Source organism: Coregonus lavaretus (assembly GCF_964263955.1).
Source record: "Coregonus lavaretus genome assembly, chromosome: 15".
Lineage (NCBI taxonomy): Eukaryota > Metazoa > Chordata > Actinopteri > Salmoniformes > Salmonidae > Coregonus > Coregonus lavaretus.
This window is the reverse complement of record NC_140002.1, coordinates 22,582,576-22,603,230: the sequence shown is the minus strand read 5'-3', so window position 1 is coordinate 22,603,230 and position 20,655 is coordinate 22,582,576. Positions and strand designations below refer to the sequence as shown.

The 20,655-nt window shown below is 43.2% G+C and overlaps 1 protein-coding gene across 1 annotated transcript in view; it reads left to right on the top strand.

Annotated features, from left to right (window-relative positions):
* The window catches only part of cux1a (cut-like homeobox 1a), a 237,913-nt gene that overhangs the window by 117,487 nt on the left and 99,771 nt on the right, over positions 1-20,655 (top strand). Inside the window, exons 7-8 of the mRNA XM_084178371.1 lie at positions 117-193; positions 2,744-2,810. Coding sequence (XP_084034497.1) covers positions 117-193; positions 2,744-2,810 — 144 coding nt within the window. The remainder of the gene's footprint in view (positions 1-116; positions 194-2,743; positions 2,811-20,655) is intronic.

The window sequence follows — 20,655 nt, the reverse complement described above, 5'->3', positions numbered from 1 at the left end:
GGCTAAATTGACCCCTGTGATGCTACATTAGCCTCTTGAAATGGTCATTAGATACAATGTTGTTTCTTACTTAGGTGATGCTAAGCTAACTTGTATCTCTCCCTCTGTCCACACAGTCAACAACAGGAGAACCAGGAGTCTGTGGTGTCAAAGCTGGAGGAGGCAGACCGTAAGGCCCAGTCGCTACAGACAGGTAAGCAGTAGCTAACCTTCTACACCCAGTTATAGTCCCACAGGCCCAATCCTAACTTGAGTTTCACAGGTATGCTTCCACAAACCTTTGCATAAATCCTCCAACATCACACAGTAAGCTAAGGCTAGCTTGGTGTCAACACACTCCTCGGCTGGCAGTATGTCTTTATGTTGACCCAGAATGCAGTGTCAGATATTAGATTTCTCTCTCTCTCTCTCTCTCTCTCTCTCTCTCTCTCTCTCTCTCTCTCTCTCTCTCTCTCTCTCTCTCTCTCTCTCTCTCTCTCTCTCTCTCTCTCTCTCTCTCTGTCTGTCTGTCTGTCTGTCTGTCTGTCTGTCTGTCTGTCTGTCTGTCTGTCTGTCTGTCTGTCTGTCTGTCTGTCTGTCTGTCTGTCTGTCTGTCTGTCTGTCTGTCTGTCTGTCTGTCTGTCTGTCTGTCTGTCTGTCTGTCTGTCTGTCTGTCTGTCTGTCTGTCTGTCTGTCTGTCTGTCTGTCTGTCTGTCTGTCTGTCTGTCTGTCTGTCTGTCTGTCTGTCTGTCTGTCTGTCTGTCTGTCTGTCTGTCTGTCTGTCTGTCTGTCTGTCTGTCTGTCTGTCTGTCTGTCTGTCTGTCTGTCTGTCTGTCTGTCTGTCTGTCTGTCTGTCTGTCTGTCTGTCTGTCTGTCTGTCTGTCTGTCTGTCTGTCTGTCTGTCTGTCTGTCTGTCTGTCTGTCTGTCTGTCTGTCTGTCTGTCTGTCTGTCTGTCTGTCTGTCTGTCTGTCTGTCTGTCTGTCTGTCTGTCTGTCTGTCTGTCTGTCTGTCTGTCTGTCTGTCTGTCTGTCTGTCTGTCTGTCTGTCTGTCTGTCTGTCTGTCTGTCTGTCTGTCTGTCTGTCTGTCTGTCTGTCTGTCTGTCTGTCTGTCTGTCTGTCTGTCTGTCTGTCTGTCTGTCTGTCTGTCTGTCTGTCTGTCTGTCTGTCTGTCTGTCTGTCTGTCTGTCTGTCTGTCTGTCTGTCTGTCTGTCTGTCTGTCTGTCTGTCTGTCTGTCTGTCTGTCTGTCTGTCTGTCTGTCTGTCTGTCTGTCTGTCTGTCTGTCTGTCTGTCTGTCTGTCTGTCTGTCTGTCTGTCTGTCTGTCTGTCTGTCTGTCTGTCTGTCTGTCTGTCTGTCTGTCTGTCTGTCTGTCTGTCTGTCTGTCTGTCTGTCTGTCTGTCTGTCTGTCTGTCTGTCTGTCTGTCTGTCTGTCTGTCTGTCTGTCTGTCTGTCTGTCTGTCTGTCTGTCTGTCTGTCTGTCTGTCTGTCTGTCTGTCTGTCTGTCTGTCTGTCTGTCTGTCTGTCTGTCTGTCTGTCTGTCTGTCTGTCTGTCTGTCTGTCTGTCTGTCTGTCTGTCTGTCTGTCTGTCTGTCTGTCTGTCTGTCTGTCTGTCTGTCTGTCTGTCTGTCTGTGTCTGTGTGTGTGTGTGACAAATTCAGCCCTGTCAACACTGTCCCAGCCCCATACAGCCTGCTTGCTCCTCTAGAACCGACAGTCCCCTGTCTCAGCTCCAGAGTCCAGACCCAGCCACTAACTCTAGTGTTATCCAGGCCCAGCCACTAACTCTAGTATTATCCAGACCCAGCCACTAACTCTAGTGTTATCCAGGCCCAGCCACTAACTCTAGTATTATCCAGGCCCAGCCACTAACTCTAGTGTTATCCAGGTCCAGCCACTAACTCTAGTGTTATCCAGGTCCAGCCACTAACTCTAGTATTATCCAGGCCCAGCCACTAACTCTAGTATTATCCAGGTCCAGCCACTAACTCTAGTGTTATCCAGGTCCAGCCACTAACTCTAGTGTTATCCAGGCCCAGCCACTGACTCTAGTATTATCCAGACCCAGCCACTAACTCTAGTGTTATCCAGGTCCAGCCACTAACTCTAGTGTTATCCAGACCCAGCCACTAACTCTAGTATTATCCAGGCCCAGCCACTAACTCTAGTATTATCCAGACCCAGCCACTAACTCTAGTATTATCCAGACCCAGCCACTAACTCTAGTATTATCTAGGCCCAGCCACTAACTCTAGTATTATCCAGGCCCAGCCACTAACTCTAGTATTATCCAGGCCCAGCCACTAACTCTAGTATTATCCAGGCCCAGCCACTAACTCTAGTATTATCCAGGCCCAGCCACTAACTCTAGTATTATCCAGGCCCAGCCACTAACTCTAGTATTATCCAGGCCCAGCCACTAACCCTAGTATTATCCAGGCCCAGCCACTAACCCTAGTATTATCAATTTTATTGGGTATTTTAGAAAACGTAGGTCTACCAGAAAAGTATCAACTGCTAGCATGTCATTTATTTGAAAATAGCAGCTGTAATAGGACTGTAAATTAAAGTTACCAAAGTTGTCTTAGGTTGTGAAACCTAAGATGGGGCTTTTCTAGAAGCCTCACCTCATGTAATTGAATGCAGAAAGGCCTTACTCAGTCCTTACAGGAATCTATAGAGGGCAGTATGTTAGTGCCTAGCAATTGTACTTCTTCCATCCAACTACTACTGGTCTTCATTCAAAATGCTTGATTTGTTTTTTCAGCACTTGAAGCAACTCAGGCAGAGGTTTTGGAACTGAAGAGCAAGTATGACGAAGAGTCGACAGCAAAGTAGGTCCCGGTTTCTTTGCTTCACACTTTTGGTTGTGTGCTAGACTCACGCTCACACACACACACACAAATCCCCAGAGGCGTCTTGGTTGCTGTGCTCCTTTGATTAGAAGATAAAACCCCTGTGGTTGCCATCTGCCGTAATTGCACCTGAATCTATGGGAAATCTGATCCCCTGTAATAACCCACCTCATTCTATAATCATATATCACATTACCCCTTCATACTCAGTCATATTCTCTCATCTGATCCTAGATCTGTGTACTGTAAGCCATCCAGCCCTGCCTGACCTGAAATTAATGGAATAGAATGTCTATAATTGCTCACCATAACGATGCTGAGTACAAAGTAGTCCCCAGGATTTATCGCTATATGGCTCTGTGATTCATATCTAAGTATTTATGAGTGACATGGAGGCTTTTCAGCTCTGTTCAACCTGAATGTGTGGGACAGATTGTTGTTGTAGTAGTGAGGAGGAGGATGGAGTAGTCTAGGTGTGTGTATGTGTGTGTCTACTACATACACTGTGGGTATATGTGATGTATGTACATACAAGGTGTACTCTATGTACTAAGGTGTGAGAGTGTGTTCACAGCACGCATATCTTCATAGCTACTGTATGTGTCTCCATAGTGATGAGCCTATGCCCATACAGTGTACAGTACAAAATGTCAGAGGGGTAATTCTCACTCTCTGACTGTGTTATCTGTGGCACTGCCTGTGGTCTTGGGAAAGGCAGTGCGCAGGCGGTAATTTGTGTGTCGGCCTGTCACAGTGAAATGCTGCCTGTTGCTGCGCCCAGACACACACACACACACACACATACACCACTTGGGTATGCCACCCAGCCAGGCTCCTGGAAGTTTCTTAATTATAGCAGTGCTAAAAGAATGAAATGTGCTGTTGCCACTGCCAGGCCATCTACGCAGACACACATACTCACACCTGGGTCGCTTTTGAAGTGATCCAAGTTCCCATGTTATCGGCCAGGGCTGCGGTGTCAGTCACACATACACGTTATCTCGCACACCCATAGGCTTGCGAGGCCTCCCTGTGGTGTAGGGATGAGGCCTCATGGGTTTAGTCAGTAGAGTGAGACACAGCTCTCAGAGAAACAGGTGTGTATGTATGGTTGTGCGTGCTCAAGTTCTTCGGTCACAGAATGGTTTTCTCTGTGTGTTTGTTTCTGTCTATCTGTGTGTGTGACTGTATTTGCGCATGCTTTGCATACCAAGAATGTGATCCTTGAGTTCAGCGCTTTCTGTCTGGCAGACAGTGCTGTCAGAGTAAGTGTGTGTCACCCTGATTGTCTCTCAGAACTAGTGAACCCTGTCTCCTCTTAAAACTAAACACCAGTGCTGCTTTGTTTCAGAGGAACAGAACGAGTTTCCTTCTCACACTCTCCACATTTGAGTGACAGGTTATTGCTGAAGCTAGCGCTCTCACTCTCTTTTTATCGCTCTCGTCTGTTGCTCTCTCTCCCTATCTCACACGCACACACACGACTGCGTCTTCTCTCTGAGCTGCAGATCTCTCTCTGTCTGTCTCTCTCTCTCTCTCTCTCTCTGTCTGTCTCTGTCTCTGTCTCTGTCTGTGTGTCTCACTCTTTCTCCACCCCTTTCTTTTACCATGTAGCCTAATCTGGGCCACCGTATTGTTGTCCTGAAGTTGCCATGTGGTCTGATGTACTGCTCTGCAGTTTCTACCGCCATTAAATCCTCTCTAGCTACAGGTCTGGAGTCAGTGTTTAGAGTGGCACTCTGTGACAGCTCTGCTGGTCTGGGCAGATTGTCACTGTGTAGAAATGCCTGGTAGACGTTGGCAGTTTACCTAGACGCTGACAGGGCTCAAGCTGGAGTTCCCTAGTGTTTGCTACAGTGACATCTCATGTGGTCTAGAATCTAGACAGTGTTGTGGGTAGTCTCATCTTGGTCTGTAGTCTGGTAATGTAAACTATGGTCTGTATAATGAGGTCTGTAGTCTCGTAGTCTATAAGCTGGTGGTGGGAGAGCATAGGCCCAGCCACTGGGGAGACAGGCCCAGCCAATCAGAATGAGACTACAGACCTCATTATACAGACCTTGAGCAAGGCACTTAACCCTAATTGCTCCTGTAAGTCGCTCTGGATAAGAGTGTCTGCTAAATGACTAAAATGTAATGTAAAAATGTGGTCTGTGGTTGTGAGGCCGGTTGGACACACTGCCAAATTCTCTAAAACGACGGAGGCAGCTTATGGTAGAGAAATGAACATTCAATACTCTGGTGGACATTCCTGCAGTCAGCATGTCAATTGCATGCTCCCTCAAAACCTGAGACATCTGTGGCATTGTGTTGTGTGACAAAACTGCACATTTTAGTGTGTATTTGTTTTGTCCCCAGCACAAGAAGCACCTGTATAATGCTGTTTAATCAGCTTCTTGATATGCCACACCTGTCAGGTGGATGGATTATCTTGGCAAAGGAGAAATGGTCACTAACAGGGATGTAAACAAATTTGTGCACCACATTTTTGAGAAATAAGTGTTTTGTTCTTATGGAACATTTCTGGGATATTTTATTTCAGCTCATGAAACATGGGACCAACACTTTACATGTTGTGTTTATATTGCTGTTCAGTATAATTAAAAATGAAAAGCTGAAATTTATTGAGTCAATAAATATTTAACCACTTTGTTATGGCAAGCCTAAATAACTTCAGGAGTAAAAATGTGCTTAACAAGTCGCATAATAAGTTGCATGGACGCACTCTGTGTGCAATATTAGTGTTTAACATGATTTTTGAATGACTACCTCATCTCTGTACCCCACATATACAATGATCTGTAATAACACTTTGGATGGTGTATCAATACACCCAGTCACTACAAAGATACAGTCGTCCTTCCTAACTTAGTCGCCGGACAGGAAGGAAACCACTCAAGGATTTCCCCATGAGGCCAATGGTGACTTTAAAACAATTCAGAGTTTAATGGCTGTGATAGGAGAAAACTGAGGATGGATCAACAACATTGTAGTTATTCCACAATACTAACCTAATTTCAGTCTGCTTCGCAACAGACACTGGGAGACAAATTCACCTTTCAGCAGGACAATAACCTAAAACCGAAGGCCAAATATACACTGGAGTTGCTTAACAAGATGACATTGAATATTCCTGAGTGGCCTAGTTACAGTTTTGACTTAAATCGGCTTGAAAATCTATGGCAAGACTTGAAAATGGCTGTCTAACGATGATCAACAACCAACTTGACAGAGCTTGAATAATAAAAATTCAAAGAATGTGCAAATATTGTACAATCCAGGTGTGCAAAGCTCTTAGAGACTTACCCAGAAAGACTCACAGCTGTAATCGCTGCCAAAGGTGATTCTAAAGGTGATTCTAACATGTATTGACTCAGGGAGTTGAATACTTATCTAATCAAGATATATTAGTGTGTTTATTTTTTTATTTTTTTATGTTAAAAATGTTCTTCCACTTTGACATTAGAGTATTTTGTGTAGATCGTTACACAAAAAATTACGATTTAAATCCATTTTAATCCCACTTTAACACAACAAAATGTGGAAAAAGTCAAAGGGTGTGAATACTTTCTGAAGGCACTGTATAACTTACTCATAACAGTTGTATGTAACTCTCAATATGTCTTCTCAAATTACTTAATGAAATTCTGTGGCTTTAAAGTGCAGAGGGGACTTTCAGCTAGTTTCTTGAAACACAAAGGTCTATTTTGTTCGTGTCAATCTGACTTACTGAGTGACTGCAATTATGTAATTTGACAAACAGGACGTTGTGATTGACGAGGGGGGAATTACATCCTCTGAGGTAGAGACCATTTATCTGTCAGATGATGAAGTCACACACACACACTGTTAAGACTAGGCTAATTCTGTAACTGACGTCATTCAGTTTTTATTTATTTATCTAACCAGTATTTATCCAGGTTAATTAGTCATAACTAACATGGATATAACATCTGACCTAACATCTTGACTTCCGAGACAGATGTAGGGTCAACAAATGTACAAATATTGGCAGCATAATGTTTGCAACTGTAGGATTTAAGCCTTGTACACCCTATAATGCGTGTTTGTGTTTAAGTGTCCAGCTAATTAGAATGTAGCACAAATCACATTGGGGGAAGAAAATATTTCTGCTAATAGTCTTTCATTCATTGATAGAGGCAGAGACGAGAGCGAGTGGGATGGAGGGTCCTGTAGAGAGAAAGAAGGAGAAGGAGGGGGAAAAGGGAGGGATGGAAGCTCTGTGGAGATCCCCCTCATTATTATACACTCTGGGAGGCTGACACACACACACACGCACACACACTAACTTCACATTGACAGAATTCCCACATACACACACAATCACACTTCCTACAGCAGCACAGACAGATCACCCACATTGAGTGTACACACACACACATACTATGTCTCAGTGCTCAGACAGAAGGCCTTGTACCTTATCAATGGCTCCTTGTTCAGTCTCTGAGGGCTAATTACATTGGAGCTGAGAGCGCGCCCTGGAAAACATTCCCCCACTTCGAGCGCGCCCTGGAAAACAGTCCCCCACTGCCACAGTCCCAGACAGCACTCTGTAAAGAACGGGTGTCCCAACAACACGCCTCTCTTCATCCTCCTTCACTTCCTCTCTGGTAGGGCCATCCTCTCCTCCCTCACTTCCTCTCTGGCAGGGCCATCCTCTCCTCCCTCACTTCCTCTCTGGCAGGGACATCCTCTCCTCCCTCACTTCCTCTCTGGCAGGGCCATCCTCCTTTCCTCCCTCACTTCCTCTCTGGCAGGGCCATCCTCCTTTCCTCCCTCACTTCCTCTCTGGTAGGGCCATCCTCCTTTCCTCCTTTCCTACCTCACTTCCTCTCTGGCAGGGCCATCCTCCTCTCCTCCCTCACTTCCTCTCTGGCAGGGCCATCCTCCTCTCCTCCCTCACTTCCTCTCTGACAAGGCCATCCTCCTCTCCTCCCTCACTTCCTCTCTGACAAGGCCATCCTCCTTTCCTCCCTCACTTCCTCTCTGGCAGGGGCATCCTCCTTTCCTCCCTCACTTCCTCTCTGGCAGGGCCATCCTCCTCTCCTCCCTCACTTCCTCTCTGGCAGGGCCATCCTCCTCTCCTCCCTCACTTCCTCTCTGGCAGGGCCATCCTCCTCTCCTCCCTCACTTCCTCTCTGGCAGGGCCATCCTCCTCTCCCTCATTTCCATTCCTCACGTCACTTCTCAGTAACTCTTTTCTTCTCCTCTTCTCTTATTCCTTTCAATAAATGCACTATCCTCCTTTTGAGCCATCTCTCTCCATCTCATATTCTACAACACAGCACACATTGACCAATAAAGCTTAGTATGATATCTTGGTCCTAGGTGAAGTTGAGAGAGACTAGAGAAATATAAAAGATTTAGCTTTGTTTTCTCAACTAAAGCTTAGCATAAAAGTCTTTGCGTGAAAAACAATGGGAGTGATGGGACCCCTGTTAGCATGCTCCAGATAACAAGCCTAACCTCCTTGCCCAGAGCACTTGTATACTGCAGGTACCCACTACCTCTGGGCTGCCTGTTTACTCACCAACTACCCCCTTTCACCTTCCCTCTCCTTCCCTTTCCCTTTCTCCTTTCTCTCCCTCTCTCCCTCTCTCCCTCTCTCCCTCCCCCCCCCTCTCTCTCTCTCTCTCTCTCTCTCTCAATTCAATTCAAAGGAGCTTTATTGGCATGGGAAACATATGTTTACATTGCCAAAGCAAGTGAAATGAATAATAAACAAAAGTGAGAAGAAACAAATTTAACATCAACAAAAAACTATTAGAAATTAACACTAAACATTGCACTCAAAAATGTTTTTAAAAGATAGACATTTCAAGTGTTATATTATCAGCTATTTACAGTATTTTAGCAATGTGCAAATAGTTGTAGTACGAATAGTGGGGGAAGATAAATAAAAACAAGAATATTGGTGGTATTTACAATGTTTGTGGTTGTATGGCAACGGGCCACAAATCTTGCTGCTGTGGTATTTCGCCTAACAGATGTAGGTGTTTATCAATGTTTGATTTGTTTTCAAATTCTTTGTGGGTCTGTGTGATCTGTGGGAAATGTGTGTCTCTAATGTGGTCATACATTTGTCAGGAGGTTAGAAAGTGCAGCACAGTTTCCACCTCATTTTGCCTATGGCGGCCTCTCACAATAGCAATGCTCACTGAGTCTGTACATAGTCAAGGATTTTCTTAATTTTGGGTCAGTCACAGTGGTCAGGTATTCTGCCACTGTGTACTCTCTTTTCTGGGCCAGATAGCATTCCAATTTGCTCAATTTTTGATTTATTCTTTCCAGTGTGTCAAATAGTTATTTTGTTTTCTCATAATTTGGTTGGGTCTAATTGTGTTGCCGTCCTTGGGCTCTGTGGGGTCTGTTTGTGTTTGTGAACAGAGCCCCAGAACCAGCTGGCTGAGGGGACTCTTCTTTATTTTCATTTCTCTGTAGGTGAGGGCTTTGTGGTGGAGTGTGTGGTCACCATTAGGGCTGTGGCGGTCCTGAAATTTTGTCAGCTGTTTTTTTGTCATGCAAAAGATGGTAATTGACCGTTAATTAACATAAACACGTTTAGCATCTCCAAGCCTCCACGCATACAAGCAGCTGATGTGGGCTCTTGAAACATCTACATTTAAAAAAGTATAATAAATCAATTAATATACACCACAATAAATCCATTATTTATTTTGGGCAGGTCTAAAGAAACATGATATGAAGACATTTTTTTTTCAGAAGAACAGAATATAACTTGGCCTACTGTATGTTATCTGGCTATGCGCCATGCCATAGGCTGTAGGCTTGTTAATTTAACAGACAAGATATGTTTATAAGTCCCATGCCATTATTTTATATTATATGATTTTATAGTAAGAAGAATATAATTGAACTTAGCTGAATAATATATAAAATTATATTTTTCCCATTCCGGGAGTTATTTGGTAACTTTAGTTGTGAATGATGCAAACCTTAGACTGTCTTAGAAATCAAAACATATATTGGCTGCATGATGCGACTATAGGCTATTGATGATTTGAGAAAGTCGCAAAAAAAGCTTACGCTCTGTTCCTTGCCTCAGGCTGTACAGAAGGTTATTACATCAAGTGATCATATTTTCACCTATCAGACTATTCTCAATTTAATCTTGTCTTTACTAATATTTAAATTTGTTTAGATTTAGAATGGTCCATTATCAAATCGGCAGGAACAGGGGCAAGGGAAAAAATACATGTCATCCGTATGCACTCGAATAGAGAATGGAGGCCATTTTCACACTGGTTCGATTTTCACTCAAGCTGGGTAGGCTACTCCAGTTATTTCACTCCACACATCAACCACTGTTTGAGGAGCATGCAGTCTCTCGCTGCGCGACAGGTGATATTCCGCCCAAACTCTGTATGCCATGGGCTCTCCAACCCTGTTCCCGCAGCTACCCAGTGCTTAATTTGGGAAACCAAGTGAAATCTGTTCAGGAACATCGATAGTAGCCTAATATGTTTTCACAACGAAACATATTTAATTAAACTGTTGACAGCCCCTCTCTCTGCACGCTGGAGAAAGGAATGAAGGAGAGAGTGGAGGAGATGGAAACACACAGTGGTGAGGTATTCTGTAGCTAAAGGTAATGTGTTAGCCTGTTAATTATGAAAATATATTTTAAAAAGCTATTACTAGGCTATTCAGAATCAAATACAAATTCATTATAATTGTAGGCTAACTCTGAATTTGTTACATTTTGGAGAATAGGCTAGCTAGACCAATTATGTAAAAAATACATCTTAAATCTTTTTTTCATTTTTTTTGCCATGTGTAATATGCGGTAGGCTATGTATTGTATAATGGCACAATCATTATTTTAATTTCAGTTTTTTGGGGGGGCTTGTGCTCATATACAGTGGGGAGAACAAGTATTTGATACACTGCCGATTTTGCAGGTTTTCCTACTTACAAAACATGTAGAGGTCTGTAATTTTTATCATAGGTACACTTCAACTGTGAGAGACGGAATCTAAAACAAAAATCCAGAAAATCACATTGTATGATTTTTAAGTAATTAATTTGCATTTTATTGCATGACATAAGTATTTGATACATCAGAAAAGCAGAACTTAATATTTGGTACAGAAACCTTTGTTTGCAATTACAGAGATCATACGTTTCCTGTAGGTCTTGACCAGTTTTGCACACACTGCAGCAGGGATTTTGGCCCACTCCTCCTTACAGACCTTCTCCAGATCCTTCAGGTTTCGGGGCTGTTGCTGGACAATACGGACTTTCAGCTCCCTCCAAAGATTTTCTATTGGGTTCAGGTCTGGAGACTGGCTAGGCCACTCCAAGACCTTGAGATGCTTCTTACGGAGCCACTCCTTAGTTTCCCTGGCTGTGTGTTTCGGGTCGTTGTCATGCTGGAAGACCCAGCCACGACCCATCTTCAATGCTCTGGCTGAGGGAAGGAGGTTGTTGACCAAGATCTCGCGATACATGGCCCCATCCATCCTCCCCTCAATACGGTGCAGTCATCCTGTCCCCTTTGCAGAAAAGCATCCCCAAATAATGATGTTTCCACCTCCATGCTTCACGGTTGGGATGGTGTTCTTGGGGTTGTACTCATCCTTCTTCTTCCTCCAAACACGGCGAGTGGAGTTTAGACCAAAAAGCTCTATTTTTGTCTCATCAGACCACAAGACCTTCTCCCATTCCTCCTCTGGATCATCCAGATGGTCATTGGCAAACTTCAGACGGGCCTGTACATGCACTGGCTTGAGCAGGGGGACCTTGCGTGCGCTGCAGGATTTTAATCCATGACGGCGTAGTGTGTTACTAATGGTTTTCTTTGAGACTTTAGTCCCAGCTCTCTTCAGGTCATTGACCAGGTCCTACCGTGTAGTTCTGGGCTGATCCCTCACCTTCCTCATGATCATTGATGCCCCACGAGGTGAGATCTTGCATGGAGCCCCAGACCGAGGGTGATTGACCGTCATCTTGAACTTCTTCCATTTTCTAATAATTGCGCCAACAGTTGTTGCCTTCTCACCAAGCTGCTTGCCTATGGTCCTGTAGCCCATCCCAGCCTTGTGCAGGTCTACAATTTTATCCCTGATGTCCTTACACAGCTCTCTGGTCTTGGCCATTGTGGAGAGGTTGGAGTCTGTTTGATTGCGTGTGTGGACAGGTGTCTTTTATACAGGTAACGAGTTCAAACAGGTGCAGTTAATACAGGTAATGAGTGGAGAACAGGAGGGCTTCTTAAAGAAAAACTAACAGGTCTGTGAGAGCCGGAATTCTTACTGGTTGGTAGGTGATCAAATACTTATGTCATGCAATAAAATGCAAATTAATTACTTAAAAATCATACAATGTGATTTTCTGGATTTTTGTTTTAGATTCCGTCTCTCACAGTTGAAGTGTACCTATGATAAAAATTACAGACCTCTACATGCTTTGTAAGTAGGAAAACCTGCCAAATCGGCAGTGTATCAAATACTTGTTCTCCCCACTGTATAGGCCTATGCGTATTCTTGAGCTTTAATATGCTTTAATAATGTGTTTTGAATGAATCATCACCTTTAGAAAGCGTTGTCCATTTTGTTGTTAGGCTTTGAAAAAACATCCACAACCATGTTTTCCACTCAGTTTCAACCTGTTGTTGAACTTCTTTCTTCAAATTGATTTTAAAAGCACATACTGTTTTTATTATAAGTGTTTGTGTTTTTTGAACGCATTTTAATTGATGTCAGAGTGGTTAGAAGAACAATAAAGCCCTGAGTACCAGGCCATTAGCGACATGATGATCATTAGCAAGGAGATTCAAAGAAGATTAACGTGACTCAACGATCATGTGGAATTTTACTGCGGCCCTAGGCATCGCTTCCTTTTAGGTGGTTGTAGAATTTAACAGCTCTTTTCTGGATTTTGATAGACATTTACATTTTAGTCATTTAGCAGACGCTCTTATCCAGAGCGATTTACAGTTAGTGAGTGCATAGATTATTTTAATTTTTTCATACTGGACCCCCGTGGGAATCAAACCCACAACCCTGGCATTGCAAACGCCATGCTCTACCAACTGAGCTACATCCCTGCCGGCCATTCCCTCCCCTACCCTGGACGACGCTGGGCCAATTGTGCGCCGCCCCATGGGTCTCCCGGTCGCGGCCGGCTACGACAGAGCCTGGATTCGAACCAGGATCTCTAGTGGCACAGCTAGCACTGCGATGCAGTGCCTTAGACCACTGCGCCACTCGGGAGTTAGAGATAGCTAGTCGGTGTAGTCCTAATTCTGCACTGCATGCATTTATGGGGGTTTTAGGTTGTACACAAAGTATATTTTTGCTGAATTCTGCATGCAGAGTCTCAATTGGGTGTTTGTCCATTTTGTGAATTCTTTGTTGGTGAGTGGGACCCAAGACCTCACAACCATAGAGGAACTGGGTTCTATAACTGATTTAAGTATTTTTAGCGAGATCATAATTGTGTTTTTCCTTTTGATGGCATAGAAGGCCCTTCTTGTCTTGTCTCTTAGATCATTCACAGCCATGTGGAAGTTACCTGTGGTGTTGATTTTTAGGCCGAGGTAGTTATAATTCTTTGTGTGCTCTAGGGCAACTGGGTGTTCACTGTCAGGGCCGAAGTCTGACAGAATCTGTGCAGAATTGCAAACAATAGACATTTGATTCCGAGTCCAGTAGGGTGAGGCTGCTACAGAGTGTTCTAGTGCCCTCGCCAATTAGTTGCTACATGCTGTACGTTGAAGAAGGTGGGGCTCAAGCTGCATCCCTGTCTCACCCCACGGCCCTGAGAAAAGAAATCGGTGTTCAATGCCAATTTTAACTGCACACTTTTTGTGTGTGTATATTGATTTAAAAAATGTCAAATGTTTTTCCTCCAACACCGCTTTCCATCAATTTCTAACAGACCCTCATGCCAAATTTAGTCAAAAGATTTTTTGAAATCAACAAAGCATGAGAAGACTTTGCTTTTGTTTTGTTTGTCAATAAGGGTGTGCAGGGTGTATACATGGTCTGCCATACAGTATTTTGGTAAGAAACCAATTTGACATTTTCTCAGGACATTGTTTTCACTGAGTCTGCTGTTGATGATACTGCAGAGGATTTTTCAGAGATTGCTGTTGATGCAGATTCCACTGTAATTATTGGGGTCACATTTGTCTCCACTTTTGTTGATTGGGGTGACCAGAACTTGGTTCTAAATATTGGGAATGATGACAGAGCTGAGGATAATTTTGAAGAGTTTAAGAATAGATTATTTGAATTTGTGGTCTGTATATTTTATCATTTTGTTTAGTATACCAGCAACACCACATGCCTTTTTTGGTTGGGTGGTATGTATTTTCTCCTGTAGCTCATCCAATGTAATTGGAGAATCCGATGGGTTCTGGTAGTCTTTGCTAGCTGATTCTAAGTTTTATAAATTACCATGTACAGTGCCTTCAGAAAGTATTCACACCCCTTGACCTTTTCCACATTTTGTTGTGTTACAAAGTGGGATTAAAATAGATTTAATTGACATTTTTTGTCAACGATCTACACAAAATACTCTGTCAAAGTGAAAGACAAATTATGACATTTGTAAAGAATAAATTAAAAATAACCTATCTTGATTGGATAAGTATTCAACCCCCTGAGTCAATACATGTTAGAATCACCTTTGGTAAGTCTCTAAGAGCTTTGCACATCTGGATTGTACAAAACGTGCACGTTATTCTTTAAAACATTCTTAAAGCTCTGTCAAGTTGGTTGTTGATCATTGCAATTTCAAGTTTTTTCATAGATTTTCAAACAGATTTAAGTCAAAACTTTAACTAGGCCACTCAGGAACATTCAATGTCATCTTGGTAAGCAACTCCAGTGTATCCCAGAAAACTCCCTTGCCGATGACAAGCATACCAATAACATGATGCAGCCACCACCATGCTTGATAATATGAAGAGTGGTACTCAGTGATATGTTGTGTTGGATTTGGATTTCATTTAGGTTAGTATTGTGGAGTAACTTTCTCGTATCACAGCCATTAAACTCTGTAACTTTTTTAAAGTCACCATTGGCCTCATGGTGAAATCCCTGAGCGGTTTCCTTCCTCTCCGGCAACATTGATACACCATCCAAAGTGAAATTAATAACTTCACCATGCTCAAAGGGATATTCAATGTCTGCTTTTTTAGTTTTTACCCATCTACCAATAGGTGCCCTTCTTTGCGAGGCATTGGAAAACCTATCAGGTCTTTGTGGTTAAATCTGTGCTTGAAATTCAGTGCTCAACTGAGGGAACTTACAGATAATTGTATGTGGGGTACAGAGATGAGTCATTCCACATTCACTATTATTGCACACACAGTGAGTCCATGCAACTTATTATGTGACTTGTTAAGCACATTTTTACTCCTTAACTTATTTAGGCTTGCCATAACAAAGGGGTTGTATACTTATTGACTCAAGACATTTCAGCTTTTCATTTTGAATTAATTTGTAAACATTTCTAAAAACATAATTCCACTTGTGTGTAGGCCAGTGTCACAACATTTAATTTAATCTATTTTAAATTGAGTCTGTAACAACAAAATGTGGGAAAAGTCAAGGGGTGTGAATACTTTCTGAAGGCACTGTATATGTTTTTGTTCTTGGTTCTTTGTTATATGGCGAAAAGGTGGAGAAGTGGTTTATCCATACATCTCAATTTTGGATAGATAGCTCTTCGTGTTTAAAAAAAATAAAAGAAGTGTGTTCCAATTTTCCCAGAAGTGATTTGATTCTATGGATTTTTATATAATAATAATAATATGCCATTTAGCAGACGCTTTTATCCAAAGCGACTTACAGTCATGCGTGCATACATTTTTGTGTATGGGTGATCCCGGGGATCGAACCCACTACCTTGGCGTTACAAGCGCCAGGCTCTACCAGTTGAGCTACAGAGGACCACAATATATATATATATCACAATGAGCTGTTTTCTATCATGCTGTTCCTTCTTTTTTTCTTAGTGTACTGTTTTATTGTTTCCCCGTAGTGAAGGCGTAAGCTAAGGTTTTCTTGGTGTCTATGTTTTTGGTTGGATAGGTTTCTCAATTTATTTCTAAGGTTTTTGCAGTCTTCATCAAACCATTTGTCATTGTTGTTAGGTTTCTTTGGTTTTCTGCTTTAATTTAAATTTGTTATGTTAGCTGATAGGTCAAATATACTGTTCAGGCTTTCTACTGCTAAGTTTACACCTTCACTATTGCAGGGATACATTTTGTCCAGGAAGTTGTCTAGGAGGGATTGGATTTGTTGTTGACCAATTGTTTTTTGGTAGGTTTCTACATTACCCTCCTTCCATCTATATCATTTCTTAATAGCATGCAATTTGTTCGGCTTCAATGTCTCATGGTTGAGTATTGCTCTGTTCTAATGGATTGTAATTTTGCTGTGGTCTGATAGGGGTGTCAGTTGGCTGACTGTGAATGCTCTGAGAGACTCTGGGTTGAGGTCGGTGATAAAGTAGTCTACAGTACTACTGCCAAGAGATGAGCTATAGGTGTACCTACCGTAGGAGTCCTCTCGAACCCTACCATTGACTATGTACAGACCCAGCGGGCGACAGAGCTACAGGAGTTGTGACCCGTTGTTTTGTCGGAGTTGTGTCTAGGGGGGAATATGGGGAGGGAATGCTGTCACCTCCAGGTAGGTGTTTGTCCCCCTGTGTGCTGAGAGTGTCAGGTTCTTGTCCAGTTCTGGCATTTAGGTCACCACAGACTAGTACATGTCCCTGGTCCTGTAAATCGTTGATCTCCCCCTGTAGGATGGAGAAGCTGTCATCATTAATGTATGTGAATTCTATTGGGAGGATATACAGTTGAAGCCGGAAGTTTACATAAACCTTAGCCAAATACATTTAAACTCAGTTTTTCACAATTCCTGACATTTAATCCTAGTAAAAATTCCCTGTCTTAGGTCAGTTAGGATCACCACTTTATTTTAAGAATGTGAAATGTCAGAATAATAGTAGAGAGAATGATTTATTTCAGCTTTTCTTTCTTTCATCACATTCCTAGTGGGTCAGAAGTTTACATACACTCAATTAGTATTTGGTAGCATTGCCTTTAAATTGTTTAACTTGGGTCAAAGGTTCCGGGTAGCCTTCCACAAGCTTCCCACAATAAGTTGGGTGAATTTTGGCCCATTCCTCCTGACAGAGCTGGTGTAACTGAGTCAGGTTTGTAGGCCTCCTTGCTCGCACACACTTTTTCAGTTCTGCCCACAAATTTTCTATAGGATTGAGGTCAGGGCTTTGTGATGGCCACTCCAATACCTTGACTTTGTTGTCCTTAAGCCATTTTGCCACAACTTTGGAAGTATGCTTGGGGTCATTGTCCATTTGGAAGACCCATTTGCGACCAAGCTTTAACTTCCTGACTGATGTCTTGAGATGTTGCTTCAATATATCTACATAATTTTCCTTCCTCATGATGCCATCTATTTTGTGAAGTGCACCAGTCCCTCCTGCAGCAAAGCACCCCCACAGCATGAAGCTGCCACCCCCGTGCTTCACGGTTGGGATGGTGTTCTTCGGCTTGCAAGCAACCCCCTTTTTCCTCCAAACATAACGATGGTCGTTATGGCCAAACAGTTCTATTTTTGTTTCATCAGACCAGAGGACATTTCTCCAAAAAGTAGCTTCTTCCTTGCTGAGCGGCCTTTCAGGTTATGTCAATATAGGACTCATTGTACTGTGGATATAGATACTTTTGTACCTGTTTCCTCCAGCATCTTCATAAGGTCCTTTGCTGCTGTTCTGGGATTGATTTGCACTTTTCACACCAAAGTACGTTCATCTCTAGGAGACAGAACGCGTCTCCTTCCTGAGCGACATGACGGCTGCGTGGTCCCATGGTGTTTATACTTGCGTATTGTTTGTACAGATGAACGTGGTACCTTCAAGCGTTTGGAAATTGCTCTCAAGGATGAACCAGACTTGTGGAGGTCTACACATTTTTTTCTGAGCTCTTGGCTGATTTCTTTTGATTTTCAAATCAAATCAAATTTTATTGGCCACATTTTTATTTTTTATTTTTTTATTTCACCTTTATTTAACCAGGTAAACCAGTTGAGAACAAGTTCTCATTTACAACTGCGACCTGGCCAAGATGAAGCAAAGCAGTGCGATAAAAACAACAACACAGAGTTACATATGGGGTAAAACAAAACAAAGTCAAAAATACAACAGAAATACATATAATATACAGTGTGCAAATTTAGCAAGTTATGGAGGTAAGGCAATAAAATAGGCTATAGTGCAAAATAATTACAATTTAGTATTAACACTGGAATGATGTGCAAGAGATGATGTGCAAATAGAGATACTGGGGTACAAATGAGCAAAATAAATAACAATATAGGGATGAGGTAGTTGGGCGGGCTAATTTCAGATGGGCTGTGTACAGGTGCAGTGATCGGTAAGGTGCTCTGACAACTGATGCTTAAAGTTAGTGAGGGAGATAAGTGTCTCCAGCTTCAGAGAATTTTGCAATTTGTTCCAGTCATTGGCAGCAGAGAACTGGAAGGAATTGCGGCCAAAGGAGGTGTTGGCTTTGGGGATGACCAGTGAGATATACCCGCTGGAGCGCAGACTACGGGTGGGTGTTGCTATGGTGACCAATGAGCTAAGATAAGGCGGGGATTTGCCTAGCAGTGATTTATAGATGGCCTGGAGCCAGTGGGTTTGGCGACGAATATGTAGTGAGGACCAGCCAACAAGAGCGTACAGGTCACAGTGGTGGGTATTATATGGGGCTTTGGAGACAAAACGGATGGCACTGTGATAGACAACATCCAATTTGCTGAGTAGAGTGTTGGAGGCTATTTTGTAAATGACATTGCCGAAGTCAAGGATCGGCAGGATAGTCAGTTTTACGAGGGCATGTTTGGCAGCATGAGTGAAGGAGGCTTTGTTGCGAAATAGGAAACCGATTCTAGATTTAACTTTGGATTGGAGATTTTTAATGTGAGTCTGGAAGGAGAGTTTACAGTCTAACCAGACACCTAGATATTTGTAGTTGTCCACATACTCTAGGTCAGACCCGTCTAGAGTAGTGATTCTAGTCGGGTGGGCGGGTGCAAGCAGCGTTCGGTTGAAGAGCATGCATTTAGTTTTACTAGTGTTTAAGAGCAGTTGGAGGCTACTGAAGGAGTGTTGTATGGAATTGAAGCTCGTTTGGAGGTTTGTTAACACAGTGTCCAATGAAGGGCCAGATGTATACAAAATGGTGTCGTCTGCGTAGAGGTGGATCGGAGAGTCACCAGCAGCAAGAGCGACGTCATTGATATACACAGAGAAAAGAGTTGGCCCAAGAATTGAACCCTGTGGCACCCCCATAGAGACTGCCATAGGTCCAGACAACAGGCCCTCCGATTTGACACATTGAACTCTATCTGAGAAGTAGTTGGTGAACCAGGCGAGGCAGTCATTTGAGAAACCAAGGCTATTTAGTCTGCCAATAAGAATGCGGTGGTTGACAGAGTCGAAAGCCTTGGCCAGGTCAATGAAAACGGCTGCACAGTACTGTCTATTATCGATCGCGGTTATAATATCGTTTAGGACCTTGAGCGTGGCTGAAGTGCACCCATGACCAGCTCGGAAACCGGATTGCATAGCGGAGAAGGTACGGTGGGATTCGAAATGGTCGGTGATCTGTTTGTTGACTTGGCTTTCAAAAACTTTTGAAAGGCAGGGCAGGATGGATATGGGTCTGTAACAGTTTGGATCTAGAGTGTCACCCCCTTTGAAGAGGGGGATGACCGCGGCAGCTTTCCAATCTCTGGGGATCTCAGACATTACGAAAGAGAGGTTGAACAGGCTAGTAATAGGGGTTGCGACAATTTCGGCGGCTAGTTTTAGAAAGAAAGGGTCCAGATTGTCTAGCCCAGATGATTTGTAGGGGTCCAGATTTTGCAGCTCTTTTAGAACATCAGCTGTCTGGATTTGTGTGAAGGAGAAGCGGGGGGGGCATGGGCAAGTTGCAGCGGAGGGTGCAGAGCTGGTGGCCGGGGTAGTGGTAGCCAGGTGGAAAGCATGGCCAGCCGTAGCAAAATGCTTGTTGAAATTCTCGATTATTGTAGATTTATCGGTGGTGATAGTGTTTCCTAGCCTCAGTGCAGTGGGCAGCTGGGAGGAAGTGCTCTTATTTTCCATGGACTTTACAGTGTCCCAAAACTTTTTGGAGTTAGTGCTACAGGATGCAAATTTCTGTTTGAAAAAGTTAGCCTTTGCTTTCCTAACTGCTTGTGTATATTGGTTCCTAACTTCACTGAAAAGTTGCATATCGCGGGGGCTATTTGATGCTAATGCAGTACGCCACAGGTTGTTTTTGTGCTGGTCAAGGGCAGTCAAGTCTGAGGAGAACCAGGGGCTATATCTGTTCTTAGTTCTGTATTTTTTGAATGGGGCATGTCTATTTAAGATTGAGAGGAAATTACTTTTAAAGAACAACCAGGCATCCTCTACTGACGGAATGAGATCTATATCCATCCAGGATACCTGGGCCAGGTCAATTAGGAAGGCCTGCTCGCTGAAGTGTTTTTGGGAGCGTTTGACAGTGATGAGGGGTGGTCGTTTGACCGCGGACCCGTTACGGACGCAGGCAATAAGGCAGTGATCGCTGAGATCCTGGTTGAAGACAGCGGAGGTGTATTTAGAGGGTAAGTTAGTCAGGATGATATCTATGAGGGTACCCATGTTTACGGATTTAGGGTTGTACCTGGTAGGTTCGTTGATAATTTGTGTGAGATTGAGGGCATCTAGTTTAGATTGTAGGATGGCC